Consider the following 27,585-nt stretch of genomic DNA (forward strand, 5'->3'; position numbering starts at 1 on the left):
ATGCATATTTTCTGGTTTATTTGCTTGTTATCTGTCTCCATTGTGATGTAAACTCCATAAGCACTGAGACTTTATGTTGTCCCAGTAGCTAGGGCAGTCCTTGATACATAGTAGGTGCTCAGTATATATGTATCAAATTTATTTTTGTAGGTACTCAAAGTTATGTCTTTCTGGCAAGTTAGCTCACCAGGAAGTTTCATAGTGGACCAGATAGCCTTTGTAGGCCTTTTTGAACTATGTTTTAATGTTTTGCTCTAGGTGGTTAGAAGAAACAGCGTCATGAAAAGCATTTTTGCATTTGGCGTTATGTCATCTTATGTAATTCAGTAGCCCTTATTAGAGATTCCAGAGGAGAAATGTCTTGGAATTTAGTGTAAGAAATCCAGTTGAGGAGCAACCTTACTCTTTATTTTTTGAGTTTTTGTTTGTTTGTTTGATTTTTGTTTTGACAAGGTCTTATGCCTATCACCCAGGCTAGAGTGCAGTGGTGTGATCATGGCTTACTACAGCCTCAACCTCCTGGGCTTAGGTGATTCTCCCACCTCAGCCTCCCAAGTAGCTGGGACTACAGGCACACACCATCATGCTTGTCCATTTTTTTGTGTTTTTAGTTGAGATGGGATTTTGCCATGTTGCCCAGGCTGGTCTTGATTGAACTCCTGGACTCAAGTGATCAGCCTGCTTTAGTCTCCCAAAGTGCTGGGATTACTGGTGTGAGCCACCTTGCCCAGCCAATCTTATTCTTTTTTGAAGGCTATAAATATTCCGTTGATGGATGCGTCACAATTTGTTTTAACCAGTCTTTTATTGATAGGTATCAAGCTGTTGTTATTATTTTGCTGTTATAAATAGAGCTTAAGTGTGAATATCCTTACACATATCTTGTATAATTTTTTACATATATGTTCATATTATATACTTATAGCAATAACATTTCTAGTTCAAAGGATATGTACATATAGAATTTTGGTAGACCTTACCAGAGTGCTCTCAAAAGGTCACATTGATTGTATATTACAACCAGTGGTTGACTATGAATGGTGTTTTGGATTTTGACTTAAGTGTCTTTTAAAAAAAAAAAAAAAACTTTTATTTTCAGAAGTTTCTGTTGCTTTGTTTTCAAAAATTCACATGACTAAAACTAGACGTTATTGTTTACATTTTCATATGTTCATTTATTTATTCATCTGGTAGTCATCATCTGCCTGTTATGTACGAGGCACATAACTTCTTTCCTTCCTTTTTTCCCTCTTCCTTTTTTCTCTCCCTCCCTCCCTCCCTCTACACCCTGATCTCTGTTCTTTTTTCTCATCTTAAGATAGTGATACTTGTACATACCTTATAGGGTAAAGTTCTTGTGCAAGTACTTGGCATATAGTAAGTGCTCAGTAAATATTCGCCATTATAATTTTTCTGTGAAGTTGTCTTGCTCTTTGCAGTTTTGTTTGCCAGTTCCTTTTTCTGTGGTTTGTTTTGGCTCTATATTTTGTTTGAGGCTTTCCTCAAGTATCTGTTGATCTCTGCTAACAATTTATAGTTAAGAGTAAGGCTAAGGAGATGAGGGACTTTTTGACATGTGGCTGTCACTGTAGGTTGATTACATATTGAGAGGTCATTTTTGTTACTCACTATTCCTAGCCCATCCCACCCCCAATAAAACCATCAATATGTAGATTTCTTTTCTCTAGAGAGATATCCTGTAGTGATATCCTATGTTTGGGAGCTGAGAGGGGAGAGGGATCCTGTGTGAATCTTGTTCAGTATGTATACTTACCTTTAACTTTGCCTCTTTCAGAGTGACACCTCACCCAGTGCCCTCTGCTGTTTGGGTCCCTCTATTTCAGTTTCTCCAAAGAATAAATCTTTCTCTTCTGCCAGACTGGGGGAGGGCTAATTGTCTGATGCTTAGTTAGACTTTCATCCAATCCTTTATTTGCTGTCCTATATCTCACCTCTGCCTTCTGTGTTACTTGGTGCTTCCAATTTTGGAATCTTCCTAGTTTCTGTGATGCAAATGTATTGATTTTCTACTGTGCAAACTCTTAAGTTTCAGCTTCCTCTGCCCTGCTAAGTCTGCCTTCCATCTTAGAAAAATGGGTTGACATCTTTGGTCTGCTTTTGTCTCCTCTGCTATTCTTTATGTTTTTCTGGGTGTATACCTTTTCTGTTTTTTCATTGTTATTTTAATAGAGTTTTTTTAAAGGTTGCAGAGATAAATGTGTAAGTTTAGTCCTTCATATTTAACCAGTTATTGATGATCTGGTAATAGTTTTTTTTTCTTTCAATTTTTTTAAAGTAAAAAACCCTGCCCCTGACACCCTACCCTTTCAAGTGAATTTTTAGATGTTATGAATTAATGTATTCAATATGTCGAAACTACATCAAGCTGATTAAATTTCAGGGTCTTAGAAATCAGATACAGGCAGTTATGTTCTGTGTGCATATACATATGTGTGCATTTAAGAAATTTCCTACCAGGTACTCACTATATATAAAATATGGGTGCAGTTTTAATGCATTCTTCAGTTCTTAGTTTTCACATATTAATACATTTGCCTCATCATTTTAACAATTTGAGTTGCTCAGCAAATGAGTAATCTTTATATTCTCTCAGAAATTGGAAATACGGTATTTACTGTGTCACCATCATCAAAAGTTGATTGTATCACTTGCAGGATTTTTGGACTCTGTGCTATCATGCAGCTTTTTAAAAATATGTTTGGTATAATCACTTTCAGATGATGTCAGCTTCTCTTGCTAAGGTCTCCTTTATGTACTGATTACTGTTGTTATATATCCATGCTATCTGATAGACATCATCACATCACACTGTGATGATGGAAGTGTTCTGAATCTGGACTGTTCAATAAATACAGTAGCCACTAGCCACATGTGCCTGTTGAGCACTGGAAATGTGGCTAGTGTGACTAGGGAACTGAATTTAAAATTTTATTCAAACAATTAAGGCGCCACATGTGACTAGTGGCTGCCATATTGGACAGCATAGTTATAAAACGTTACTCTAATAGGATGTGCTAAGTGTTTTATTCAAATTATTTTATGCTGTTATTCATTTAAATTAGTTTGGAATAAAGTATTCAACGGAGGAATAAGAGTTAGCTGAGTTGTTCCAAGTTCATTATTCATTATTATAATTTGAAATACATTTTTCTTTGACTTCCATAAGAATAAAAATATGCAGATTGCTATTTCTGAATTGAAAAGAGGATATGTTTAGGTGAGTGTGCCATGCCAGTTATTTGGAGTATTTTTGTGTGCTGATAAGATATTGAAAGTCAAAGCGGAAGGTGAAAGTGAGCCTCTCCAGTGTTTTCTTCCATCTTTCAAGAGAAAGGGGAAATACTGTTTGAACCAAACCTTGCTATTGTTTTAAAGTTTTCATATTATTGAAAATAGTCATGGTAATGTTTTGGTTTTGCTTTTTTTTTTTTTTTTTTGCATGATCATAGCTCACCTTGAATTACTGGGCTCAAGCTATCCTCCTACCATAGCTTCCACAAGTAGCTGGGACTATAGGTGCCTGCCACCACAATGCTGCTAATTTTTTTGTTTGTTTGTTTTGTTTTGTTTGTTTTGTTTTGAGACGGAGTCTTGCTCTGTCACCCAGGCTGGAGTGCAGTGGTACGACCTCAGGTCACTGCAACCTCTGCCTCCCGGGTTCAAGTGATTCTCCTGCCTCAACCTTCTGAGTAGCTGGGACTATAGGCATGCACGCCCGGCTAATTTTTGTATTGTTAGTAGAGTCAGGGTTTCACCACGTTGGCCAGGCTGGTCTCAAACTCCTGACCTCATGATCCTCCCGCCTCGGCCTCCCGGAATTATAGGCATAAGCCACTGCGCCCGGCCTGTGCTGCTAATTAAAAAAAATTTTTGTAGAGAGAAACTCTCACTATGTTTCCCAGACTGGTCTTGAACTCTCAGCCTCAAGGAATCCTCCCTCCTCGGCCTCTGGAAGCACTGGGACTCGCCTGTTTTTGCATTTTTAAAGTTTGGATGAAAATGCTTTGTGACATCAAACTTTTTTGTGAACTGCAGATTAATTGGTTAACTAGAATTATGTTATCAGTTGAGGTCTGTAGTAAGTTGAGTGTCATTTAATTGGTAAAATTGTCAGTTAGTTTTTATACAAAAATAAAAAGCATGGGACCAAGAAGCATGGGTTTTGGGAGTTGAAGGTTGCATTGAGCTGAGATTGTGCAACTACACTCCAGCCTGGGCGACAGAGTGAAATTCTGTCTCAAAAAAAAGAAGCATAGGTTTGATTGCAGAACATTACAATTCTGCTTTTATTTTAAGTGAAATACAATATTTTTGGAATATTAATTAGCATAGTTACCACTATGCATGTAGTTTAGCAAAATATACTATATTTACTATTTTATACAGTATTATTATTGTTAACAGTTGAATATTATTCAGGCCTTTGAGATATTAAACAGTTATTTCAAACTCTTTTTTTGTTCTACTGAAGGCCTGAATCCCTTCTTAGTTTCTCATTCTCAGCAAGTGATTTCTCCTTCCATTTCATAAAATATGAGCACTCACATTCTTGTTCTTTCGTATCAACTTGCAGTCATCATCACTGATTCCCCACCACCTCTTGCATTACAGTGGAAAAAGTTTCTTATTCTGACAAAAACAGATCTCTCCAGCTAAGATCTTATTTCCTCCCTTTTTACCTATTCTTTTTTTTTTTTTTTTTTTTTTTTTTTGAGACAGGGTCTCATTGTATTGCACAGGCTGGAGTGCAGTGGTGTGATCATGGCTTACTGCAGCCTTGACCTCCCAGGTTCAAGCAATCCTCCCACCTCAGCCTCTTGAGTAACTGAGACTAAAGGTGTACACCACCATGCCCAGCCAATTTTTTAAACTTTTTTGTAGGAATGGATTCTCCCTATGTTTTCTAAGCTGGTCTTGAACTCCTGGCCTCAAGTGATCCTTTTGCCTTGGCCTCCCCAAAAGTGCTGAGATTATAGGTGTGAGCCACTGCTCCTGGCCACATGGATCTTGTATATCAGTTATTTCACTTGTTTTATGTAATTTCAGCCTATCTCCATTATTTTTTTTCTTTGTGTTTTAATAAGCTCCGCTCTTCTTCATATGTAATATGTAATAGAACCCTTCTCCTTCCTTCTTCCTTTTTTCCTGATCCAGGCTTTTTGAAAGAACTGTTTATGTTCATTTTCTCTAATTCTTTCCTTACAAGCCATGCTTTGACATGATTTTGATGCATGCTGAAGTTTGAGAATCACCACCCTACCCTATCTTTGTGGGTCAGTCCGGAAGCTCACTATTATCGCTATGAATTGGAATCACTGGTTATAGGTTTTAGAGGACTCTTAGTTTCCACTTAGACACAGAAGAATCAACTTCTGGTGGGGCAGGATGGTGTTTAAACTTAGAAATCATGACTGTAGGTGAATTAATTAAGATGAGGTTTGGCAGTGAGTGACAGAAACCCAATATAGTGGTAGCTTAAAAAGATAGTTCACTTCTCGTACAAACATGGGTAATCCAGGTTTGGTGACTACATGATTATCAGGAACCTAGGCCCCTTTACTCTCGTTGCTCTACCATTTCCAACACTCAACTGCTACTTCCTGGTTCTGTTTGGCTGCTATAGCTATAGCCATCCTTTTTACATTCTAGTCAACAGGGAGGAAAAAGAGGAGATATTTTCCCCTTTTAAAGAAACTTCCCAGCAGTTGTCCAGAACTTTTAGTCCATTTGGCCATACCCAGTTATAAGGGAGCCCAGAAAATAAGTTTTTATTTTAGGCAGCCTTGTTTGCAGATGTAGTTTCTATCACTGTAGGGAAAGGGGAGAACATATGTGGCAGGAATAACAGCCTCTGCCATGATGAGCTCTTGGGAGCTTTGAATGGCTCAATCAGTAAACAGTATTGCTTATTATAAGTAGTGCACTATGAAAGGTTAATTGTGGGAAAATGAGGGAGACCGGGGGGAGGAGAACAGAATTGCAAAAAAAAAAAATTAAAAATCTCCCGCTTGGTTTTCTAAGAGATTCCATTTACTTGGGGAGATCAGACATGCATACATAAGTTACAGAGCAATGTAAGAATCAGAGGATGTAATTAGGGGGGGAATCAGACTCATGTGGGATTTATTTTTGGAGGCAGGCATCTCTAAAGGACTGGAGTTTTGAGAAAACAGAAGAGAATTGACATACTTTTGGTAAAAGGAGTTCTTTGTAGAAGAAATTAATCACTGTATTGTACCCTTAACACTTAACAAGAGTCTTAATACTTATTTCTAATCTAGAGCTGAGGAAGGAATTATAATAAACCTATGAGAAATCTCTGTGAGTAAAATGATAAATAATATCCTTGTTAATTTATTAATTTATCTTATCTTACTTTTGACATCTATTTATAGTACTTTCAATTTCAAAATAGATAAAAGGTTTGTCTTCCAATCTGTATGTGGTAATTAGAACCATTGCAACTTATGACTTCCCAATTGAATAACTGAATGATTTTATAGAAATAGCATAGTAAATTTTGTGAATAGAGAAAAAGAAGCCAAGGAGTCATAGAAGAGAGAACAAGGGGAGTGAACGTTGAGTATTGTAAAAAACAGTGGGCTTGGCAGAGTTCACTGGTGTCTTAAAAACATTTAAAAATGAATTAGTGTGATCTAGTAATAGAGTTTTGCATTTTTTTTACTTAATATTATAATGTGTACATTTTTTCTTGTAAAAATTTTTCTACAGCACATTTTTTCTTGTGGTAAACATTTTTCTAAAGCATGAGTTTTAAAATTGGTTGTATAGCATTCCATAGTTTGGATTTACTATAATGATTTACCCCATACCCTTATTATTAGACATTTAAATTGCTTATAACATTTTTGTAACTATGAACAAAGATAAACAATTTAAGTCTTTAAAAAGTGAATTAGTGAGCACAGAAGCTACCTGTTGGAATATAGAGTATTACTGGAGAGAACTTTGAGGTAGCGAGATAGTATTTTGAGTTTTACTCTAAAATGAGGAAGATGATGATCCTATAGAAAATAGTGGAATGAAGCAATTAATAGCTTATAAAATTTGGACTTTAGTCATCTACTTAAGAAAATTAAGACAATATATAGTATCGCTGGTTTACATAAACTAATACAATAACATAAATGTGGATAATTTACATTTTATTCCTTAGGTATACATACATACTTTAAGTTTCATATATTTACTGATGTCTAAATCATACTGATTTTTAAATAGTGAAATGACAATTTTTTTTTTGTTTGGAAAACAAATCCTTCACTTTCAATTGGTTCATTGTTTTCTAATAGAGTTTTGTAGTATGAAACTATTCAGTTTAGAAAAGAAATGCATACAAATTTCTGTTCAATTATGCATATGCTTTTACTGGGCTTATTGTATGTATCTTGATTTACAGGCCTTTTTGCAAATGTGTAACTTGCCTATCAAAGTAGTTTGTAGGGCAAATGCAGAATATATGTCTCCATCTGGTAAGTGTGTTTTTTTTTTCTTCTCTGTTAATATTATGGAGTGATAAAATTATAGTGATAGTCCAGTTTGTATCTACATGTTAAAATGTCTGATTTTTTTGTTTACCCTTTGAAGAATCTTTCCATGGTTTTAGAAAGTAACAATTGCAAATTTGACAATCTTGGGGTTGGCATATCTATTCATTTCAACTGTGATCAGAGATGGTTACTGACTTGTGGAAATGGTTTTAATAGTAAGGGAATTATTTTAAATAGTAAATGTTAAGGAAATACATGATCTCAGATTTCCCTAGTCTTAATGTACATAAGACTTTCCTGTTGAGAAAACAAATTTTAGTCATAATGAATCCATTTATTATTCAACACGTCTAAATTATATTCTCCCGTAATACAGGTGGAAGAAGAGAGATTGTAGACAAATTAATTTGTCATTAGATCTTGAAGTCATCACTGAATGTTTTTGGTTTCTAGGTTTTTTTTTTAATGCTTAATTTTAACAGGTTTTGAGATGCATTAGCTTTCCTATTTTTAAAAATCAGTATTATCTTTATGTCAGTAGATTAAAGTAGTTTTAAATAAATGATTCAAAGAATTTTTAATGTAAAAATGTGCTACAAAGCTGATAAATAAATGTTATATGTAATTATGGATGATTATTGTAATTATGGTTTTGTTGGAGCAATAAGTAGAATTACTCCTTTTTGAATAAATTATTAAGGATAACTGATTGATATAAGTGTGTAACATTGCTTTTTAGGGAAACATTTTTCATTTTGGTATGATAATTTAGGAGTGACTTGTGTTAAACTTTTTTTTTTCCACCTTAAGTTTTTAAGGGTGGCAGAAATTGTTAAAAGGTATGAAGACACCCCTTCTGTACATACTGAATATTCTTTTATATAAATACCTGGTTTTAGAGGTTTATGAATATACATTTAGAAAACACTTCCATAAAATAATTTCTAGGCTTGTAAATGTAAACATATTTTAGATTCTTGGAGGGCATTCATTGACTCATTTTGTGTTGGTTTTATACACAGATATTAGGAACTACAGAATTCTGGTGAAATAAGTTATATTGTATTCTGTGCATCCTTTTCCTCTATGTAGTCATACAAAAAGAGTTTGTATATTTATGTAAAAAGGTTAGTAATCTAATACTAAAGTTCAGATCTTTGGCAAGTGAGAAATCATATAGTTTATCCACCTGTTTCCTAAAATTACTATACTTACTGTCACTTAAGTAGATAATGTATTTTCTTTTTATTAGACTGTGTGAAAGATAGATAAATGTTTTAGAGACATACAAAAATATACATTCTTTCATAGGAGTCGCCTATAGGTAGATGAAAATGGCACTTTCTACTAAGATGTTTAAATTTTATATCTCAGACTGGTATTCTCTTTCATTTAATGATTTGAGGTGATCAGGGAAATGTTTTTTATTGTATTTGCTTCTTTGATCTTGTGGCAGATTTTTAAAGCAGAGAGCATGGAATAGTCAGAAGACCAGTTGACTTAAACTCTTATTTCCTAAAGAGGTAGGAAATCTTCAACTAATCCCTCTGTGACTTTGTCACATATTAACTATTTCCTTGAGAAATTTCACTTCTCTGAGCCTCAGTGACTTTATCTGTAATATAAGGTAGTCGGATTAGATGACATCCAATGTCCTATTTCTTGCATTCTTTGAATCTGCCAACTTGTTTGGCAACATATTCTTGCTTTCTTTAGAATAGAAATTTTAGAAGTGATTATTCTGTCTAAGATGGTAAACAAAGCCCTCACTTTTCTTATATGACCTTTGATTGGTACCAGAAAATAACTGTCTTACTGTGTTTTTGCCTAATACCTGCAATAATAAGGATATGACATTGGCTCCATTTTCATTAAGCAGGCTAGTGACAGAAAACATTATTCAATTCTAATTTGTTGTCTTTGTTTTTATATATCTCTATATTTAGAGATATATAAGATGAATACTCAGTTGACTATCCACACTTCTTTTTGCTTCAGAATTGACAGTACTCAGTGTATTTTTAAGAAAAATAAAAATACATACCCTGTTTTCCAAGAACCTGAAACTGGTCATTAAAAATGAGGAATATGCTTTGCTCTAAAAATATTATACCCCCAAATACTCTTTAGTCTAGGTACTAAATAGTTTTCATTCTCAGATCATTTGATCTCAGGGGACCTGTAATAATTCTCGTAGTATAGTAGTTACAAAGATTTTATCCCAAGTTAAGAAAACAATATGGCCTAATGCTTAACCAGATAATTTTTTTTTTTTTTTTTTTTTTTTTTTTGCAAGATTTATAAAGCAGTAGAAGGAAGGAATGCAGAATTGGCAACAGGGAAATATCTTCTCAATACATCTATTGAGTCGTGTTCCAAAAGGCCTGCCTTCTCTTTGTAATGCATGTTGTCCTATGGATGCAGTTGAAGCTTTTGTTAGGCCTGTGTACTTCATCCATTACCCCCAGGCTGACTGAGCCAGAGAGGAGTGAATCTATTGAAAAGGAACAGGAAGAAGCCTGCTGGTAGTGTGAACTCTGTTTGAACTAGGTCTGACAGCAGGTTTCATTCTTTAGCATTTGGAGTAGACCCTTCTTGCTATTTGGAGATTATTTTGTTCTCTCATCTCTAATAATTCCATCAAGTATTAGTATTTGTTAAAGTGAAATATTTCTTTTTTAATGTGACATTTGTCTATAGAAGCTAGTTTTTATAAACATACTATTATTTTTTCCCACATGTTGGGAACATTACTCTGTATTACAACCCACCAACTAGCATGCCTTCAAAGATTGTTAATTCTTTTAATTCTTGCTATTTTGAGTCAAAGAGATTACTGTACAATTACTTGCTTAAAATGTTGATCTCAGTATCAAAGACATAAAAGATGTAAAAATATTTTTTAAATGTAGTTTACAATATAGATTGATTCACTGTACTCTCAAAAGAAAGCTTAGCTAAATTTCTTTGAAATATATTAGTGGTCATGTACCAATGTCCTGGCTTGGTTCATGTAATTTGGATAATTAGTGTTTGCTGCTGTATGGTGGTATGTTCGTGTTGGCTCTGAAAAGAGAATGTTATGTGATCTGTTATTATATCTAAGTGAGAACTCTAGAAATGAATTTACCTGTTCTTTTTTCTAAAGTTGGTTAGTAATCAGTTTAAAAACTTACAGAATTTAATATACACATCTGACAAACATTTTCAGAAGTTACAGTTTTATGAAATCCCTGTTTGTAAATATCTGAGTTTTGTGTTAATTTTTCTTTAATTATCACAAACTTTAACATACTGGAAGTATTTTTATAAATACTTTTTTTTCTCTCAACAGGTAAAGTACCTTTTATTCATGTGGGAAATCAAGTAGTATCAGAACTTGGTCCAATAGTCCAATTTGTTAAAGCCAAGGTAATAAAAAGATATTAAATGTATTTGATCACAGTTACTAAGTCATTCATCATTCTTTAATGTGTCTTAACATTTACATTGATTTCAACCTAGTTTTATAAAATGCCAATGCAAACTACTGGAAAATATTTCTGAAGCGTAAGTTAGTATTTTTTCATGATATAATGGCGAAAGAGGTAGCTTTATTTTTCTTTATTAATGTCAAATTTATTAAAGGTATGTAATTTTAATATCTAGTCAAAAGAGATGGTTTGATCTTTACAAAATGGTAGATAATTTTCTAACTTATGCTTATGAGAACTGTGGTCAGAAATGAAAAGCTATTAGGTTTTGAAGTGTCTGGCTGACCTTTGAAAAGGGAGATACAGGAGATGTTCGAAGTTGAATGTATTTATCCATTTGAATGATGCTGCTTTTCATTTATTCAGTTTAGATTTTAATAGTTATTAAGGAACAACTCCCATTAGTGTTTCTGAAAAATCATTCCAGACTTTTCTTTTTGCATATCTAGAAAAACCTAGATCATACTAGTATGTATTATTTTGCAACATACCTTTTAAAATCATAAATATGTTTGGAAATTCTTCCATATTAATAGCTGTAGATATATATCATCCTTTCACATTGGTGTATAGTATTCTACTGTATTGGATATATATATATATATATATTTTTTTTTTTTTTTTTTTTTTTCCTTTAACACGTCCCCCCCGTATTAGATAAATTAGAATTTTATTTACTCAAGTTTATTGATGGGCATTTAGATCATGGCCAATTTTTTGTTTTTATAGAGTACTAAGATAAATTTTCTTGTATGTACATCTTTGTATAAATTCCTAAGAATGGTATTGTTACCTTAGAATAAATTCCTAAGAGTGGTATTAGGATGTCATAGGTTATGTACTTTTTAAATCTTGTAATAGATTGCCAGATTGAACTAACGATTATACCATTTTATGTATCTCCTAGTTACTATAGTGTATTAGAATTTTAAAATGAGTGAAGTTTTTTCCCCATATCTTTACTAACAGTATTTTTTTCATCTTTGACCACTTTATAAACAGCACATGTCAGTCTTTTGATATTTCCTTTATTTCTAATAAGGTTAATTAATCTCTTAAACAAGGTTTGCTGACCATTCTGTTTTCTTCTTTTGCGAAGTAGTTGATAATGTAATTTTCTCTATTGAAAGATACGTTTGTATAATGACAAATAAGTACATACTAATATTTTGTGGTGATAGCAGAGTGTTAAATATGCTTTTATATAACATAATTTTTGGGGGGCATTTTGGAAGTTTAATTCATGGTATAGTTGCATGTTATATTATTTGTTAGTAAGATAACTGAAAGTTTTTGTATATTTAATATGATGGTCTTTTAAATTTTTTTAAATTCCCTTTAGGGCCATTCTCTTAGTGATGGGCTGGGTGAAGTCCAAAAAGCAGAAATGAAAGCTTACATGGAATTAGTCAACAATATGCTGTTGACTGCAGAGGTAAAATACTAGATGATATGGCTTGAAAATAAGCTTTTTCTCTCATGCTCATAAAATATAATCTTTCTAATGGGTTAAAGTTATTGAGAAATGGGAAAATAGTCAAGTAATTCTAGAGCTGAGATGGCTACCTAAATTATTTAATTACTACCTTTGAACAAGTTACCTGACATTTTCAGTTCTAGTTTTTGTGTTTATAAAAAGGGGTGATTCTTGCCTACTCATTATTTTACTTTGGCCTTTTGAAATTTACTTAAATAATATCTGTAAAACACTTTAATGGTGTTTAGACACGTATTGTGTGAATAAAAAATATTTTTATATCGTACCATCATTACATTTAATAATTCTGGATAGCAGCTAAGGAAAACAAACTCCTACGTATGTGACTTATGAAATTAGCTTATAAAAAATTGCCTTGGCAAAAAATTACTTTCTTTATCCTTTTCCTCTTTGGTATCCTAAAGTTTAGTGACTGTTCTTTTGTTCCTAGCTGTATCTTCAGTGGTGTGATGAAGCCACAGTAGGGGAGGTGAGTGGTTCTGTAACATTTATCTTAATTAAAATTTAATGAGAAAACACTTTTGCTCAGAATCGCAAGTCCCTGCTCATAAATGAAACATTGTGGTTTATACCATTAGTGATACAGTTTTTCACTTACTTTAATTTTGCTTGCACATACATTTTAGGGAAGCTGTGTGTCATTGTTTGATATAACGGGTTGCAAAGTACATAAAAGTTTATATATTTTTAAAGAGAATGGCTTAAAATTTTAATTTTTTAGATGCTCTATTTATGTTCTTTGAAAATATATTTCTTTTAGAATTCTATTTGTAAAAACGGGCATTGTTTTTAGGAAGGATCACCTTTTTTACAAAATCTTTTTGCTTTAGATCACTCATGCTAGGTATGGATCTCCTTACCCTTGGCCTCTGAATCATATTTTGGCCTATCAGAAACAGTGGGAAGTCAAGCGTAAGATGAAAGCTATTGGATGGGGAAAGAAGACTCTGGACCAGGTCAGTTCAGGTTGAAGTTGACAAAACCCTCAACTTTTGTGCATTAAAAGAATCATTCTTTATATTGGTACTCCTTTAAAAAAAAATTTTTTTTATAATATAAGATTTGCAAGAAAACCATTTGCTGTTATTTTCACTAACATGAAGTAATTTTATTTCTAAAAATTCGTACATGCTTGATGTAAAGCAAACAATACAATGCAGATATGTGTAAAAAAGCAGTGAAACTTGCCTGAAATCTCATCACCTAGAAATTGCCACCCTTAACTATTTGGAGAGCCTTCTTCTAGATGTTTCTTAGTAACATTTTCTCAAATGGGATCATTATGCCTGCTACTGTATAACCTGAGGGTTTTTTTTTTTTTTTTTTTTTGAGGCCGAGTCTTGCTCTGTCGCCCAGGCTGGAGTGCAGTGGCGCGATCTCGGCTCACTGCAAGCTCCGCCTCCCGGGTTCCCGCCATTCTCCTGCCTCAGCCTCCCGAGTAGCTGGGACTACAGGTGCCGCCACCACGCCCGGCTAATTTTTTTTGTATTTTTAGTAGAGACGGGGTTTCATTGTGTTAGCCAGGATGGTCTCGATCTCCTGACCTCGTGATCCGCCCGTCTCGGCCTCCCAAAGTGCTGGGATTACAGGCTTGAGCCACCGCGCCCGGCCTTTTTTTTTTTTTTTTTTTTTTTTTTTTGAGCAATACATGTGGATACCTTTTATGTAACTATAGATCTGCAGCATCGGGCTTTAAAAAAAAAAAAAGCCCTGTTAAACACAGTACTTAATATATCTTTATTTATCTGCATCTATCTATCTATCTGTCTATATTTTTGCTACTAAAGTAGCAAAACTTAAAAATACTTAATCTTGTCCACAAGCATCATTAAGTTAATTAATGCCCGTCTTTTCCAAGGCTACCCTTAATACTAGCCAACCATCTCACTGATGTGTGCCATTGGCCACAAGGGGGTTTCAGTAAATGAATAGGGATAGAATAAATAAAAATCTATCTCCACTAGTGGGAAAACAACTCAAATGCTTTTACTCATGGTGGGTCAATGGTGTTACCTTTATTAAGCAGATTTTTCAGTATATGCAAAGCCATTTGAATATATGGATTCAGGAAGACACTTTTGTTCTTGACAAAATCCTTATAAGTAACTTAAATGTACTTGTAGTTTGAAGGAAATTCACTGAAATTTTCTTCCTATTTCTTATATAGAAAGTATTATGTATGTATGTGGTCTATAGTCTTATTAAAATATATTATAAAAGGTTAACCTAAATTTATATTTTTGTTATAAACTGTGATACAAGTTATGTTTTTTATTGTTTTGCTAACTGATATACTTTTCTTTGGGGTTCATTGCCTGTGTTAGGTCTTAGAGGATGTAGATCAATGCTGTCAAGCTCTCTCTCAAAGACTGGGAACACAACCATATTTCTTCAATAAGCAGTAAGAAATTTTACTTTTTTAAAGTTAATTTTCTGTACTGTTAGGTTGCAAATTTCTTTTTTTCATAAAAGAATTGCTTTTTCAAGAAGAGATTTAGCTATTTTTATAATTTTTGTACTCAAATATTTTTGTGACACTTCTTTACTCTCAGGCACAGTGCTAGGCTCTAGGAGACTTAAGATTTCTAAAATATGGTCCTTATTAAGAATTTCTCTTAAAGGCAGTCATATAAATCAATCATTGTATGATAAGGTTTTAATGAGGTAGTTCAAGGTGCTATATATGGAACTACAAAATCTTAACAAAATTCTAAACTTGTAAAGTACTATTAAACATGAAGAAAAGTAAATTACTATTAATGTAACTGTAGTTTTCTATGTAGAATGATACCTGGAGGACTAGAAGAGTCAATAAAACTAAATATTAAAAAATATTGTTTGATGGACAAGCACTATTATGAACTTTTAAATGTTAATGAAAATATTTGTAAAACACAGAAATTAATATAAAGGATGTAGGTTAAATATATGTGTATGTATGTAAGTTGAATAATGTTTCATTGACAGATTTACTTTTGCAGTTTTGAAAAGAATCTAATGAAGGCAAAGAATGAATTTTTCTTTGTTAAAAAATTATAATTTTAATATATCAAAATCAGCTGTCCTGTGATCCAGTGTAAGATGGGCTTAAAGCATTTTAATATTAAAACTTTCCCTAGAAAGTCTAACCTTTTCTTGGCATTTTAATAAAAATTATTTGATTTTTAGATTAATAATTTCTAAAAGGCTTTATTTGCTATTTGTTATATCATCATAAGCATTCCTCTTCTATAACCATATCAAACATATTTGGGTAAAGATAACATTTGTAGTAAAAATGACGATGATGATAGTTTGGAAATTTAAGTTATATTAATCTGTAACACAAGTAATATATACTATATATAATTGATATTAAAATAAAATCTAGGGTCTGTTGCTCTTTGAAGCAGAAAAGTCACAGAATTCAAACCGTGAAATTCTAGTAGGTAAAGCTTCTAGGACTCTGTTCCTATTTCTAGTGATATTTGCTATGCAGATTCTATTTTTCAGTCCCTAGCACAAGAGAAATGTATCCAAATGTCAGTATTATGTGGTTTCTTTTCTTTCTGACACAGGAATTCTTAGGAATTGAAAAGCTCAGAAGGAGTGTGTTTTATTGAAATACGTTATTCTATTTTAGTTTTGTTATGCACTCTGTGTTTAGAGGAGGCCAGGAGAATAGATCTAACTTACTTTTCTTCTCAGTTAAACTCATTGTCATTGTGTCAGTAACCAGAGGTTGGCATGTGACTCAGTGGAAACATCAAGATATTTTTCTTCATAAGGGCACAATTACATTTAATCTTGTGATGAAAACTTACAACAGTTCAAACACCAAAGGCTTGCTTTTGCGGAACTATTTAACTGATGCTATGATGTACAGTTTTGACATAATTTTCCTTTACATGATACTTAGATAAACATTTTCCCTAAAAATAAGATTAAAGATAGAAGAGATTTAATTTTTAATTTTATTCAATCAATTAATTAATATTAAAATGCAAATAAAGTACATTTAGAAAAAAGTAACTGGTATTTCACTTTCTGTGCCAACATTTTTCTCATTCCTTTATCTGTAGCAGGAGTCATTACTTTGTGAGATACTATGCTGAATAGAGCTGTGGCTTAAGTCAGGATACATAGTATTATACTGCAAGACAGAGGGTCTGAATTCTATTCTTGGCTCTGACATATCTCTGAGTTACTCTAATTTCTCTAGGTATACTCCAGTCCTAAAATTAGAATTAACCCCCTACAATTAGAATTAATCCCCTAAAACTAGAATTAACTTTCCTTCTAGCTCAACCACTGGGGATGTTGGGAGGACTCATGAAAGAAACCAAATACCTGTACTTGATGACAGAAAAGGAAAAGGGTAGTTAAGAGAGATCTTACAGAAAGAATAGTAATTGGGAAAAGAGGCCAAAAAGCAAGGGGCTTGATTTACAAAACTTGAGTGACAGCCCTAAAGATAAGTGATTGGGATGTAAAGAAAAGATACTGAGATCATTTCTAGTACTTTAAAGAGATGAAAAGTTAATAATGGGAAAGAACAATTAGGAAACACCTAGACAAAATTAATGCTTTTGAAACTAGATGGTACTTTGAAGGTATCAGAAATAAATGTGAAATAATGAATAAGCAAAGCAAAAAAGATGAGTGCCAGAAAAATCTTAAATGGAAAATGTTAGGAAAATGTTGAATTTTACTGTTTTTATTTTGATATTCAAATGGCAAAACAGTAGATAACCAACATGAATGTGGAAAGAATAATAATATAAGAAGGCATCAGATTTCTTAGGACCTTAGAAATATATTTGTTACCCTGGAATATTTTTCTAATAAAAAGTCTATAAAGATAAATCCAATAATATACGAAACATCTTAGAGCTCACAGGTGGGGAATTGCTATCTGTATTTGAATTATAATCACAAACTATTTGGTAAGCAGAATGGTGGAAAGTTAACGTTTTCACATAATATAGCAAGATAATTAAAATTGGAGATATATGAAGATCTTGACTTGATTAAACAGTTCAGTAGAAATACTGGATAAAATATTTTTTTGTTCTTGTCTTCCATGTGAGTTGGAAATATTTTTCTGAATTTGTTACTTCTCTTTTTATTAAGTAAGTCATGTTTATTGATGTGTAATTTACATCTAGTAAAATTGGCACTTTTATGTGTGTAGTTCTATGAATTTTAACAAAGGCATACAGTTGTATAACTGTCACCTATCAACTAAAATATTAATTGTACTTTTTAAAAAGAAAGACTTGTTGGAATCAGTAATTTATATATGTCAGAGTCAGTATAAAGAGTTGCTCAAATTCGGAAAAGTTACAAAAAATATGCTTTAAAGGTTAAATGTTTGTGGATATATACAGTTATGCCCTGTATGGCAACCTTTCAGTGTGTGATGGACCAAATATATGAAGATGGTCCCTTAAGATTGTAATATATTGCTGGGCACGGTGGCTCAAGCCTGTAATCCCAGCACTTTGGGAGGCTGAGATGGGCGGATCACAAGGTCAGGAGATCGAGACCATCCTGGCTAACACGGTGAAACCCCGTCTCTACTAAAAAATACAAAAAACTAGCCGGGCGAGGTGGCGGGCGCCTGTGGTCCCAGCTACTCCGGAGGCTGAGGCAGGAGAATGGCGTAAACCCGGGAGGCGGAGCTTGCAGTGAGCTGAGATCCGGCCACTGCACTCCAGCCTGGGCAACAGAGCCAGACTCAGTCTCAAAAAAAAAAAGAAAAAAAAAAGATTGTAATATATTTTTACTATACCTTTTCTATTTTACTATACCTTGCCTATGTTTAGATATGTTTAAATACACAAGTATTTGTGTACCATAAATACACGTTATCACTGTGTTACAGTTGCCTGCAGTATTCAGTATGGAAATGTTCTGTACAGGTTTGTAGCCTAGGAGCAATAGGCTGTACCATATAGTGTAGGTATATAGCACCATCTAGGTTTGTGTGAGTAGACTCTGATGTTGACACAGCAAGAAAATTGCCAAACAGTGCATTTCTCAGAATGTATTCCTGTTAAGTAACACACAATTATATGTGCTTTGGTTTAATCTATTGAGTTATACTTTTGTTGATATTCTTTGTTTTTTTTTTTTATTATACTTTAAGTTCTAGCGTACATGTGCACAACGTGCAGGTTTGTTACATATGTATACATGTGCCATGTTGGTGTGCTGCACCCATCAACTCGTCATTTACATTAGGTATATCTCCTAATGCTATCTCTCCCACCTACCCCCTCCCCACAATAGGACCCGGTGTGTGATGTTCCCCTTCCTGTGTCCAGGTGATCTCATTGTTCATTTCCCACCTATGAATGAGAACATATGGTATTTGGTTTTCTGTTCTTGCAATAGTTTGCTGAGAATGACGGTTTCCAGCTGCATCCATGTCTCCACAAAGGACATGAACTCATCCTTTTTTATGGCTGCATAGTATTCCATGGTGTGTATGTGCCACATTTTCTTAATCCAGTCTGTCACTGATGGACATTTGGGTTGATTCCAAGTCTTTGCTATTGTGAATAGTGCCACAGTAAACGATATGTGTGCATATGTCTTTATAGCAGCATGACTTATAATCCTTTGGGTATATCCCCAGTAATGGGATGGCTGGATCAAATGGTATTTCTAGTTCTAGATCCTTGAGGAATTGCCACACTGTTTTCCACAATGGTTAACTAGTTTACAGTCCCACCAACAGTGTAAAAGTGTTCCTATTTCTCCACATCCTCTCCAGCACCTGTTATTTCCTGATTTTTAATGATTGCCATTCTAACTGGTGTGAGATGGTATCTCATTGTGGTGTTGATTTGCATTTCTGTGATGGCGAGTGATGATGAGCATTTTTTCATGTGTCTGTTGGCTGTATGAATGTCTTCTTTTGAGAAGTATCTGTTCATATCCTTTGCCCACTTTTTGATGGGGTGGTTTGTTTTTTTCTTGTAAATTTGTTTGAGTTCTTTGTAGGTTCTAGTTATTATCCCTTTGTCAGATGAGTAGATTGCAAAAATTTTGTCCCATGCTGTAGGTTGCCTGTTCACTCTGATGGTAGTTTCTTTTGCTGTGCAGAAGCTCTTTAGTTTAATTAGATCCCATTTGTCAATTTTGACTTTTGTTGCCATTGCTTTTGGTGTTTTAGACATGAAGTCCTTGCCCATGCCTATGTCCTGAATGGTATTACCTAGGTTTTCTTCTAGGGTTTTTATGGTTTTAGGTCTAACATTTAAGTCTCTAATCCATCTTGAATTATTTTTCGTATAAGGAGTAAGGCAAGGATCCAGTTTCAGCTTTCTACTTATGGCTAGCCAATTTTCCCAGCACCATTTATTAAATAGGAAATCCTTTCCCTATTTCTTGTTTTTGTCAGGTTTGTCAAAGATCAGATGGCTGTAGATGTGTGGTATTATTTCTGAGGCCTCTGTTCTGTTCCATTGGTCTGTATCTCTGTTTGATACCAGTACCATGCTGTTTTGGTTACTGTAGTCTTGTAGTATAGTTTGAAGTCAGGTAGCATGATGCCTCCAGGTTTGTTCTTTTTGCTTAGGATTGTCTTGGCAATGTGGGATCTTTTTTGGTTCCATATGAACTTTAAAGCAGTTTTTTCCAATTCTGTGAAGAAAGTCATTGGTAGCTTAATGGGGATGGCATTGAATCTATAAATTACCTTGGGCAGTATGGCCATTTTCTAAAGTAACTTGCCAAAAAGTTGCTATCTTTATGTAAAATCACATCAATTTTTATATGCTCATGCCCATATATAATTCAGTACCTCTGGAGTTACGTGGATATATATTTGCAGCAAATAACATTTTGGCCACTTCAGGGGTACTTCTGGAGCACTGTCATTTGAGCATACATTGATAGTTGAACTCTTTCAGAGCGTTCATTTATTGATAAAGGGTGCCCATCTATATTACTGGAAGTTGCAACAGGGAATATATTCACCTTTTTTAGGCTCTAGTACAAGAAGCATAGGGTAGCTGGCAGTAAACAAGGATTAGGAAAATAAGTTCTAAATTGGTAAGATAAGATGTACCTCCTAAGAAATATGTTTAGGGATGTGGAAGAGTTGGTGTTTGTATTATTCTCACCAGGTGCCTCAGCTCAGCTCCACATTTATCCACTCTGCATCCTTGGTTTTTTGCAGGGATCTATTCATTATTGATTCATCCCTGTGCTGGTAAGATTATGGTGCTGTTGAGTCTAAGGACCTTGAGATATATTTTTTTAAAAAAACTGTACTGTTGGCTACCCATTTAAACATGGCCACAGATTGTACATTTGACTTTGATTAACACTTCATGAATGTGTCAAAAGAGTGGAAGGCTTTCAAAGAATGTAAGTCACTGCTATTGAGAAAATAAAATATTCCACACATCTTAAGATGCTTTCTTTTTTAATCCATGTATTTATTCAGCAAGTGCTATTTCAGTTCCTTAGACACTGTGCTAAGAACTGGGAATATAAACATACATGCATCATTGCCTTTAAATAGCTTGGAGTGTAGTGAGGGAAACAGTTAAGTGAACACAGTTATAATATGGTATGAGAAGTGTGTCACCTTTTTATTGGTTCATTCAACACAAATTTATTGAGAACTTGCTTTGTGCAAGGAATTGTTCTAGGTATTGGGGATACAGCAGGAACCAAGCAGGTGAGGTCCTTTCTCTACAGGACTTTCTGGTAGAGGAGATGCACAATAAGAAAAAAAAAAATTATATGGTATTAATTACCAAATGTAGCATTAAAAAAGGACCACATGATAAGGAGTGACTATATGTCTACTTCAGTTTGGGTGGTCTGAGGAGACTTTAAGATGTGCCATTTACCTTATTCTAAAAAATAAGGAGCCAGTGTGAAGTCAGAGGAAGAGTGTATTTTAGGCAGCAGGAATAGTTGTAGTCAAGGCTCCCTAACTGGCTTGAGTTTGTTACGTTCAAATGCAAGAAGCAGGGCCAGTTTGGGTTGTGTGCTATGAATGGTAGGATATGAGGCTAAAGAGGTAGGCAGAGGCCAGATTATCAAGGCTCTGTGTGCTTAGTGTAAGGAGTTTGGCATTTTAGTATAAGTAGAACAGAAATCCATTTGAATATTTTGTGCTTGGAGTTTGTATGATCTGCTGACATTAGTCATTCTGACTATGGTATGGAGAATGAGTAGAAGCAGTAAGACACTTTAGGAGGCTATCTCAGTGACAGATGATGGTAGGTTACACTGTGAGATCATAATGAATAAGTAAGTGGTGGTATTCAGGGCATATTTTGGAGGTAGTGTCTCACCAGACTTGCTAATGGATATAGGAGGGTGAAAGAAAGGACTCAAGAGTAGCTCCTAGATTTTTGGCCTGAACAGCTGGTTGGATAGTGGTGCCTTTATTTTGGGAAGTTTGGGGGACAAGCAGGTTTGAGATACTGTAAATTACTGCTATTGAGAAAATAAAATATCCCACACATCTTAGTCAAGAGGCTCCACATCCTGCTCCACAGATATTCCACATTGAAGTGGAGACGTTATGTAGGCATTTGAATGTATGAATCCAGAGCTCAGGGGAGACATTAAGACCAGAAATAAATATTTAGGAGTCAGTGGCATCAGGATGGTATTTAAAGCTGTGCATCTCTAGGATATTACTTATCAATAGCAGTCAAGGCCACATAGCTAGTGACCGTATTGGGGTTCAAATTTAGATTTTTACCAACCCCCAAATTTATTCTGCCAAACCAGATTACTGCAACATATTTTCACGTTTATCGGGGGAAACCCCACCCTTGATATTTAACGTGGGTTCTTTTCTATTTCCCTAAGTGTCTCGGCTGGTCTAAGAAATAAACAGAAAGAGTACGAGAGAGAAATTTTAAAGCTGAGTGTCCGGGGGAGATATCACATGTCGGCAGGTTCCGTGATGCTCCCTGAGCCATAAAACCAGCAAGTTTTTGTTAGTGATTTTCAAAAGGGGAGGGAGTGCACGAATAGGGTGTGGGTCACAGAGATCTCATGCTTCACAAGGTAATAAAATACCATAAAGCAAATTGAGGCAGGGCCAGATCACAGGACCACAGGAAGGGGCAAAATTAAAATTGCTAATGAAGTTTCGGCATGCATTGTCATTGATAACATCTTATCAGGAGACGGAGTTTGAGAGCAGACAACCTGTCTGACCAAAATTTATTAGGCGGGAATTTCCTCTTCCTAATAAGCCTGTGAGCGCTACAGGAGACATCCCTGCGGCTTCCACCGTAAAAGACAGCCGCCCCCAGGGGGCCGTTTATAGGCCTACCCTCAGGGCGCATTCTCTTTCTCAGGGATGTTCCTTGCTGAGAAAAAGAATTCAGCGATTATTTCTCCTATTTGCCTTTGAAAGAAGAGAAATGTGGCTCTGTTCCATCTGGCTCACCGGCAGTCAGAGTCCAAAGTTTTATCTTCCTTGTTCCCTGAACATTGCTGTTATCTTCTTCTTTTTTCAAGGTGCCTAGATTTCATATTGTTCAAACACACATGCTCTGCAAACAATTTGTGCAGTTAATGCAATCATCACAGGGTCCTGAGGCAACATACATCTTCCTCAGCTTACGAAGATGATGGGATTAAGAGATTAAAGTAAAGACAGGCATAGGAAATCACAAGGGTATTGATTGGGGAAGTGATAAGTGTCCATGGAATCTTCACAATTTATGTTCAGAGATTGCAGTAAACACAGGCGTAAGATATTATAAAAGTATTAATTTATGGAACCCATAAATGTCCATGAAATCTTCATAATTTATGTTCTTCTGCCGCGGCTTCAGCCAGTCCCTCCGTTCGGGGTCCCTGACTTCCCGCAGCACACGTTTATGTAGGCTAGCACGTGTTTCCTCAAAACCTTTATCACTATGGGACTCAGAGTAATAATTAGCTCGTAATTATGACATTTTCTTGTTTTAGTAATATTGCATTAGTAATTATTTTAATATAATGTAAATTGGTGATGCCCCATTTATAGATCATTAGTAGTGGGATAGATTTCATTTTGTTGTTAGTAATATATAATTAATGAGAAAAAAAACCCTAGAAATTTTTATGTTGAAGCCATCCTTAAGATTTTATCTCCTTCAGAAATCTAAGTTACTTTAAAAGTGGTAAAATTAAAGTTGTATCTTGTTACTGATTTGTGATTGGGTATCATTTTTTTGGTCCTGTCATCACAGCGAAATCCTTTGTGCTTTGACAGCACTTTGTTTATGCATCTATTAAAATACTTAAATTGTATTTATTAAAACAACTTTATAATTTATGTTTCATGTACATGTCGTAGAGTATTTTTCTTATTTTTATGCCTCACATTTGGTATAGTTTCTGGCACATTGGAGATCTGCTGTATTTATTTAGTGACAAAAGTAACGAATTAAATGAATATGATCATTACATCTATATTATTTTAACACACTTAAATGTTGTTACTAAAGAAAGCAAGTCACACAACTAGCAAATCATATTTTTTTTCATATAGCAGAAACTCCAAGTAAAGTTATGTCAAGTTGTGGTAGGATTTCTTTCTTATGTGGCTTTTTTCTTTTAAATTGATGAATAAAATGATTTTTAAAAACATATCCACGGGGGTCTTTCGTGTGTCTACAGAACATTTGTTCCAGGACCCCCACAGATACTAAAATCTGCAGAGTTCAAGTCTCTTATATAAAATGGCATAATTGCTTATGTAAATTTAATGTATTGAGAAAGAAAGAAAAAATGGTACAGTGTCTGCTTGTAACCTATGTACATCCTCCCGTATATTTTAAATCATCTCTAGATTACTTATAGTACCCAATACACACAATCTAAATGATATGCAGTAGTGTGATCTCAGCTTACTGCAACCTCCACCTCCTGGGCGTAAGCCATCCTACCACCCCAGCCTCCTGAGTAGCTAGGACTATAGCCAAGCACCACCATGCCTGGCTAAGTTTTGTATTTTTTGTAGAGATGAGGTTTTTGCCACGTTGTTCAGGCTGGTTGTGAATTCCTGAGTTCAAACAGTCCACCCACCTTAGCCTCCCAAAGTGCTGGGATTACAGGCATGAGCCACCATGCTTGGCCTGTGTTGTTATTTCTAATTGTTTAAAATATTTTGGATCTGAGGTTGGTTGAACCTGCGAATATGGGACCTGTGGGTGAAGAGGGCCAACTGTGTTTTCTGTTGTAAAAGTTAAATGCTACTTACTCACATTACTCCCGTTTCTACTTTTAGGCCTACTGAACTTGATGCACTGGTATTTGGCCATCTGTACACCATTCTTACTACACAGTTGACAAATGATGAACTTTCTGAGAAGGTGAAAAACTATAGCAACCTCCTTGCTTTCTGTAGGAGAATTGAACAGCACTATTTTGAAGATCGTGGTAAAGGCAGGCTGTCATAGAGTTATGTGTTAGTCTCAGAAGTCTTAACTTTTGAAAGATGTTTTACTTGAATGTTAGATATTGATGTCAGAATTTTAAAACCAAATTACTGCTTTTTGAAACCTCAAAACAAATTATATAATGTATCTTATATATGTGCTTTATATTGTTATTTGTGTATACATTAAAATCTGAATTATTTCATCTGATATGTCATATTCTGTATCTTGAAATTTTTGTTTCCTTGAAACATGCATGCATATAAAAATAAAGCTTAAACAACTATATGGATATTACATTTACTTTCTTTTGATTTTTCTGAAAGTCATTCACTGAAGTTTACACATGTGGAATAAACAGTGTCTTTTCTAAGGCAAATTTGTGTTACATACTCCCAAGATTCCCTTGCTAGATACATGGTGAAGCAGATAATGGGAATAAACGTTCTTAACAAGTGTGCACTTAGAAGATATGGATTGTTTTAAGGTAATTAAATCTTGGTACAGATTTGACATTTAAGAACGTTCTTTATATAGAGACTTAATTTAAAAACATTTCATCAGAGCAGTTGTGATTTACATTTGATAAAGGAAAAGGTTGAGGAACCTAATTTTTTTGAGACAAGAACATTTTAATAATGCTCTTTTATTCCTTTGCGGGGAAGGGAAGATAGTTTCCACATAAGTATTAACAGGAATTTTTATGTAAACATTAAGGATTGTATGTTGTGTCCTTTTCCAATTTTCTCATGGTTTATGTTGTATAAAACCAGGGATGCTCTAGAGACAGATGTAAAAAATGATTTCTTAAAAATGGCTAGAATAATAGTACTTTTATACTTTATTTTTATGTACCAGGAAATTTTATCTCATTTAATCTTTATAAAAATAGTATGGCTTTGCAGACACTGCTACTATCTGGAGGCGCCTGCCGTCAGCCATTATCAGCTCCATGTTCTCCCACATAGCTGTCAAGTAGGAGCTCCACATCTCCTTTGGGCTGTTTGCAGGCAAAGTTCTAAAGACAGCAGAAAACTTTTGTGTCCTGAGCACTGGAGAGAAAGGATTTGGTTTAAGAGTTCTAGCTTTCACAGAATTATTTCAGGGTTTATATGGCAGAGTGGTGACTTCATGCCACAATGGCACTGGTGGCATGACCATCTATGGGGAAAAGTCTGATGAGAACTTCATCCTGAAGCATGCAGGTCCTGGCATCTTGCCCATGGCAAATGGTGGACCCAACACAAATGGTTTCCAATTTTTTATCTGTAGTGCAAAGACTGAAGGCTTAGATAGTAGGCATGTGGTCTTAGGAAAGGTGAGAGAGAGGGTATGACTGTCATGGAAGCCATGGAGTGCTTTGGGTCCAAGAATGGCAAGATCAGCAAGAAGATCACCATTGCCAACTGTGGACAACTCTAATAAATTTGAATTTTGTGTTAACTACTAGACTATTCCTTCTGTAGCTCAGGAGAGCAATCTTCCACTCCACTTGTTTGTAGTATCCCATAATCTTTTCGCTCTCACTGTAGTACTTTGGGTTCCATATTTTCCTTATTCCCTTCTACATCTAGCTAGATTGAATGGTTAAGTTTATGATTATAAAATAAAAACCTAACAACAAAGACAAAACACCATGAAGGTTATTATTCCCAGTTTACAGATGAGGAAATGGAGACACAAAAAATACCTTGTCCAGGGTCATAAAGTTAGTAAATGGTAGAGTTGGAATTCACACCCATGAGTCATGGCATCAGTTTGGCTTTTTTTTTTAAAGGTTTTTTTTTTTTTTTTTTTTTTTTTTGAGACAAGGTCTCAGTGTGTCACCCAGGCTGGTGTGCAGTGGCATGCTCATGACTAATTGCAGCCTTGACCTTCCCCTGGGCTCAGTTGATCTCCTGCCTCAGCCTCCATGTAGCTGGGAGTCAAGGTGTGCCACCTTGCCTAATTTTTGTATTTTTTTGTAGAAACAGGATTGCACCATGTTGTGGAACTCCTGGGCTCAAGTGATCCACCCACCTTGACCTCCCAAGGCTCATGCCTATGTTGGGATTACAGGCATGAGCCATGGTGCCTGGCTGAGTTTGACTTCTCATCACCATGCTTTTTTTTTTATTTTAAGATAGAGGGTTATACCATGTAAAGGATTTATTAAGTTTGCCTTAGTCTAAATCGCATGTAAACTTTGAGTACTGTCTTTGGACAATAGTGCTCTTAGTAGCTTTCCTGAGCTAATATTGGATTTACATTGAATTTCAGGGTTGTTTTAGAAAGAATCATTATTTTTACAAAATTAAGTCTTTATGTCCATAAATGTGTCATGCTACCATGTTTAGGCTTTTTCTAATGTCCTTCATTAAAGTTTCATAATTATCTCCATGGAGCTCTTGACCATCTTTTGTTGATTATGTTCCTGCGTGCCTATTCTCTCCATTTCTATTTATTATAAATGATATTTAATTGAAATTTAAGATTTTTGCTGTAAAAAATGTTCTCATGTGTGGAATCCATCTAGTAAAATCTTTTTGAGCTCTCTTATTCTAATGATCTTTCTAAGGATCCTTTGTAGTTTTCCATGGATAAAAGGTATAAACCCTAGATAATGGCAGTTTTGTTTCTTTTTAATCTTTAAAATTTTTGTTTTCTTATTGTGGTTAGTAGGACTTCTAAGTTAATGCTAAATA

General features: G+C 34.6%; 1 protein-coding gene across 7 annotated transcripts in view; it reads left to right on the forward strand.

The window, feature by feature from the left end:
* The window catches only part of MTX2 (metaxin 2), a 72,837-nt gene extending 47,644 nt beyond the window's left edge, over positions 1 to 25,193 (forward strand). For 4 of the 7 annotated variants that reach the window (XM_074009497.1, XM_045367306.3, XM_005573563.4 and 1 more), the window contains 7 exons: positions 7,442 to 7,514; positions 10,867 to 10,943; positions 12,348 to 12,440; positions 12,934 to 12,972; positions 13,334 to 13,459; positions 14,828 to 14,904; positions 24,751 to 25,193. In XM_074009497.1, the coding sequence (XP_073865598.1) occupies positions 7,454 to 7,514; positions 10,867 to 10,943; positions 12,348 to 12,440; positions 12,934 to 12,972; positions 13,334 to 13,459; positions 14,828 to 14,904; positions 24,751 to 24,922 (645 nt within the window). In that variant the 5' untranslated portion in view covers positions 7,442 to 7,453 and the 3' untranslated portion in view covers positions 24,923 to 25,193. Of the gene's footprint in view, positions 1 to 7,441; positions 7,515 to 8,988; positions 9,056 to 10,866; positions 10,944 to 12,347; positions 12,441 to 12,933; positions 12,973 to 13,333; positions 13,460 to 14,827; positions 14,905 to 24,750 lie in introns of all 7 variants that reach the window. The other 3 variants (XM_074009501.1, XM_074009499.1, XM_074009500.1) reach the window with 2 other exon arrangements.
* Positions 25,194 to 27,585: the final 2,392 nt, after the last annotated feature.

The sequence above is a fragment of the Macaca fascicularis genome, chromosome 12, assembly GCF_037993035.2.
Source record: "Macaca fascicularis isolate 582-1 chromosome 12, T2T-MFA8v1.1".
NCBI classification, from domain to species: Eukaryota; Metazoa; Chordata; class Mammalia; order Primates; family Cercopithecidae; genus Macaca; species Macaca fascicularis.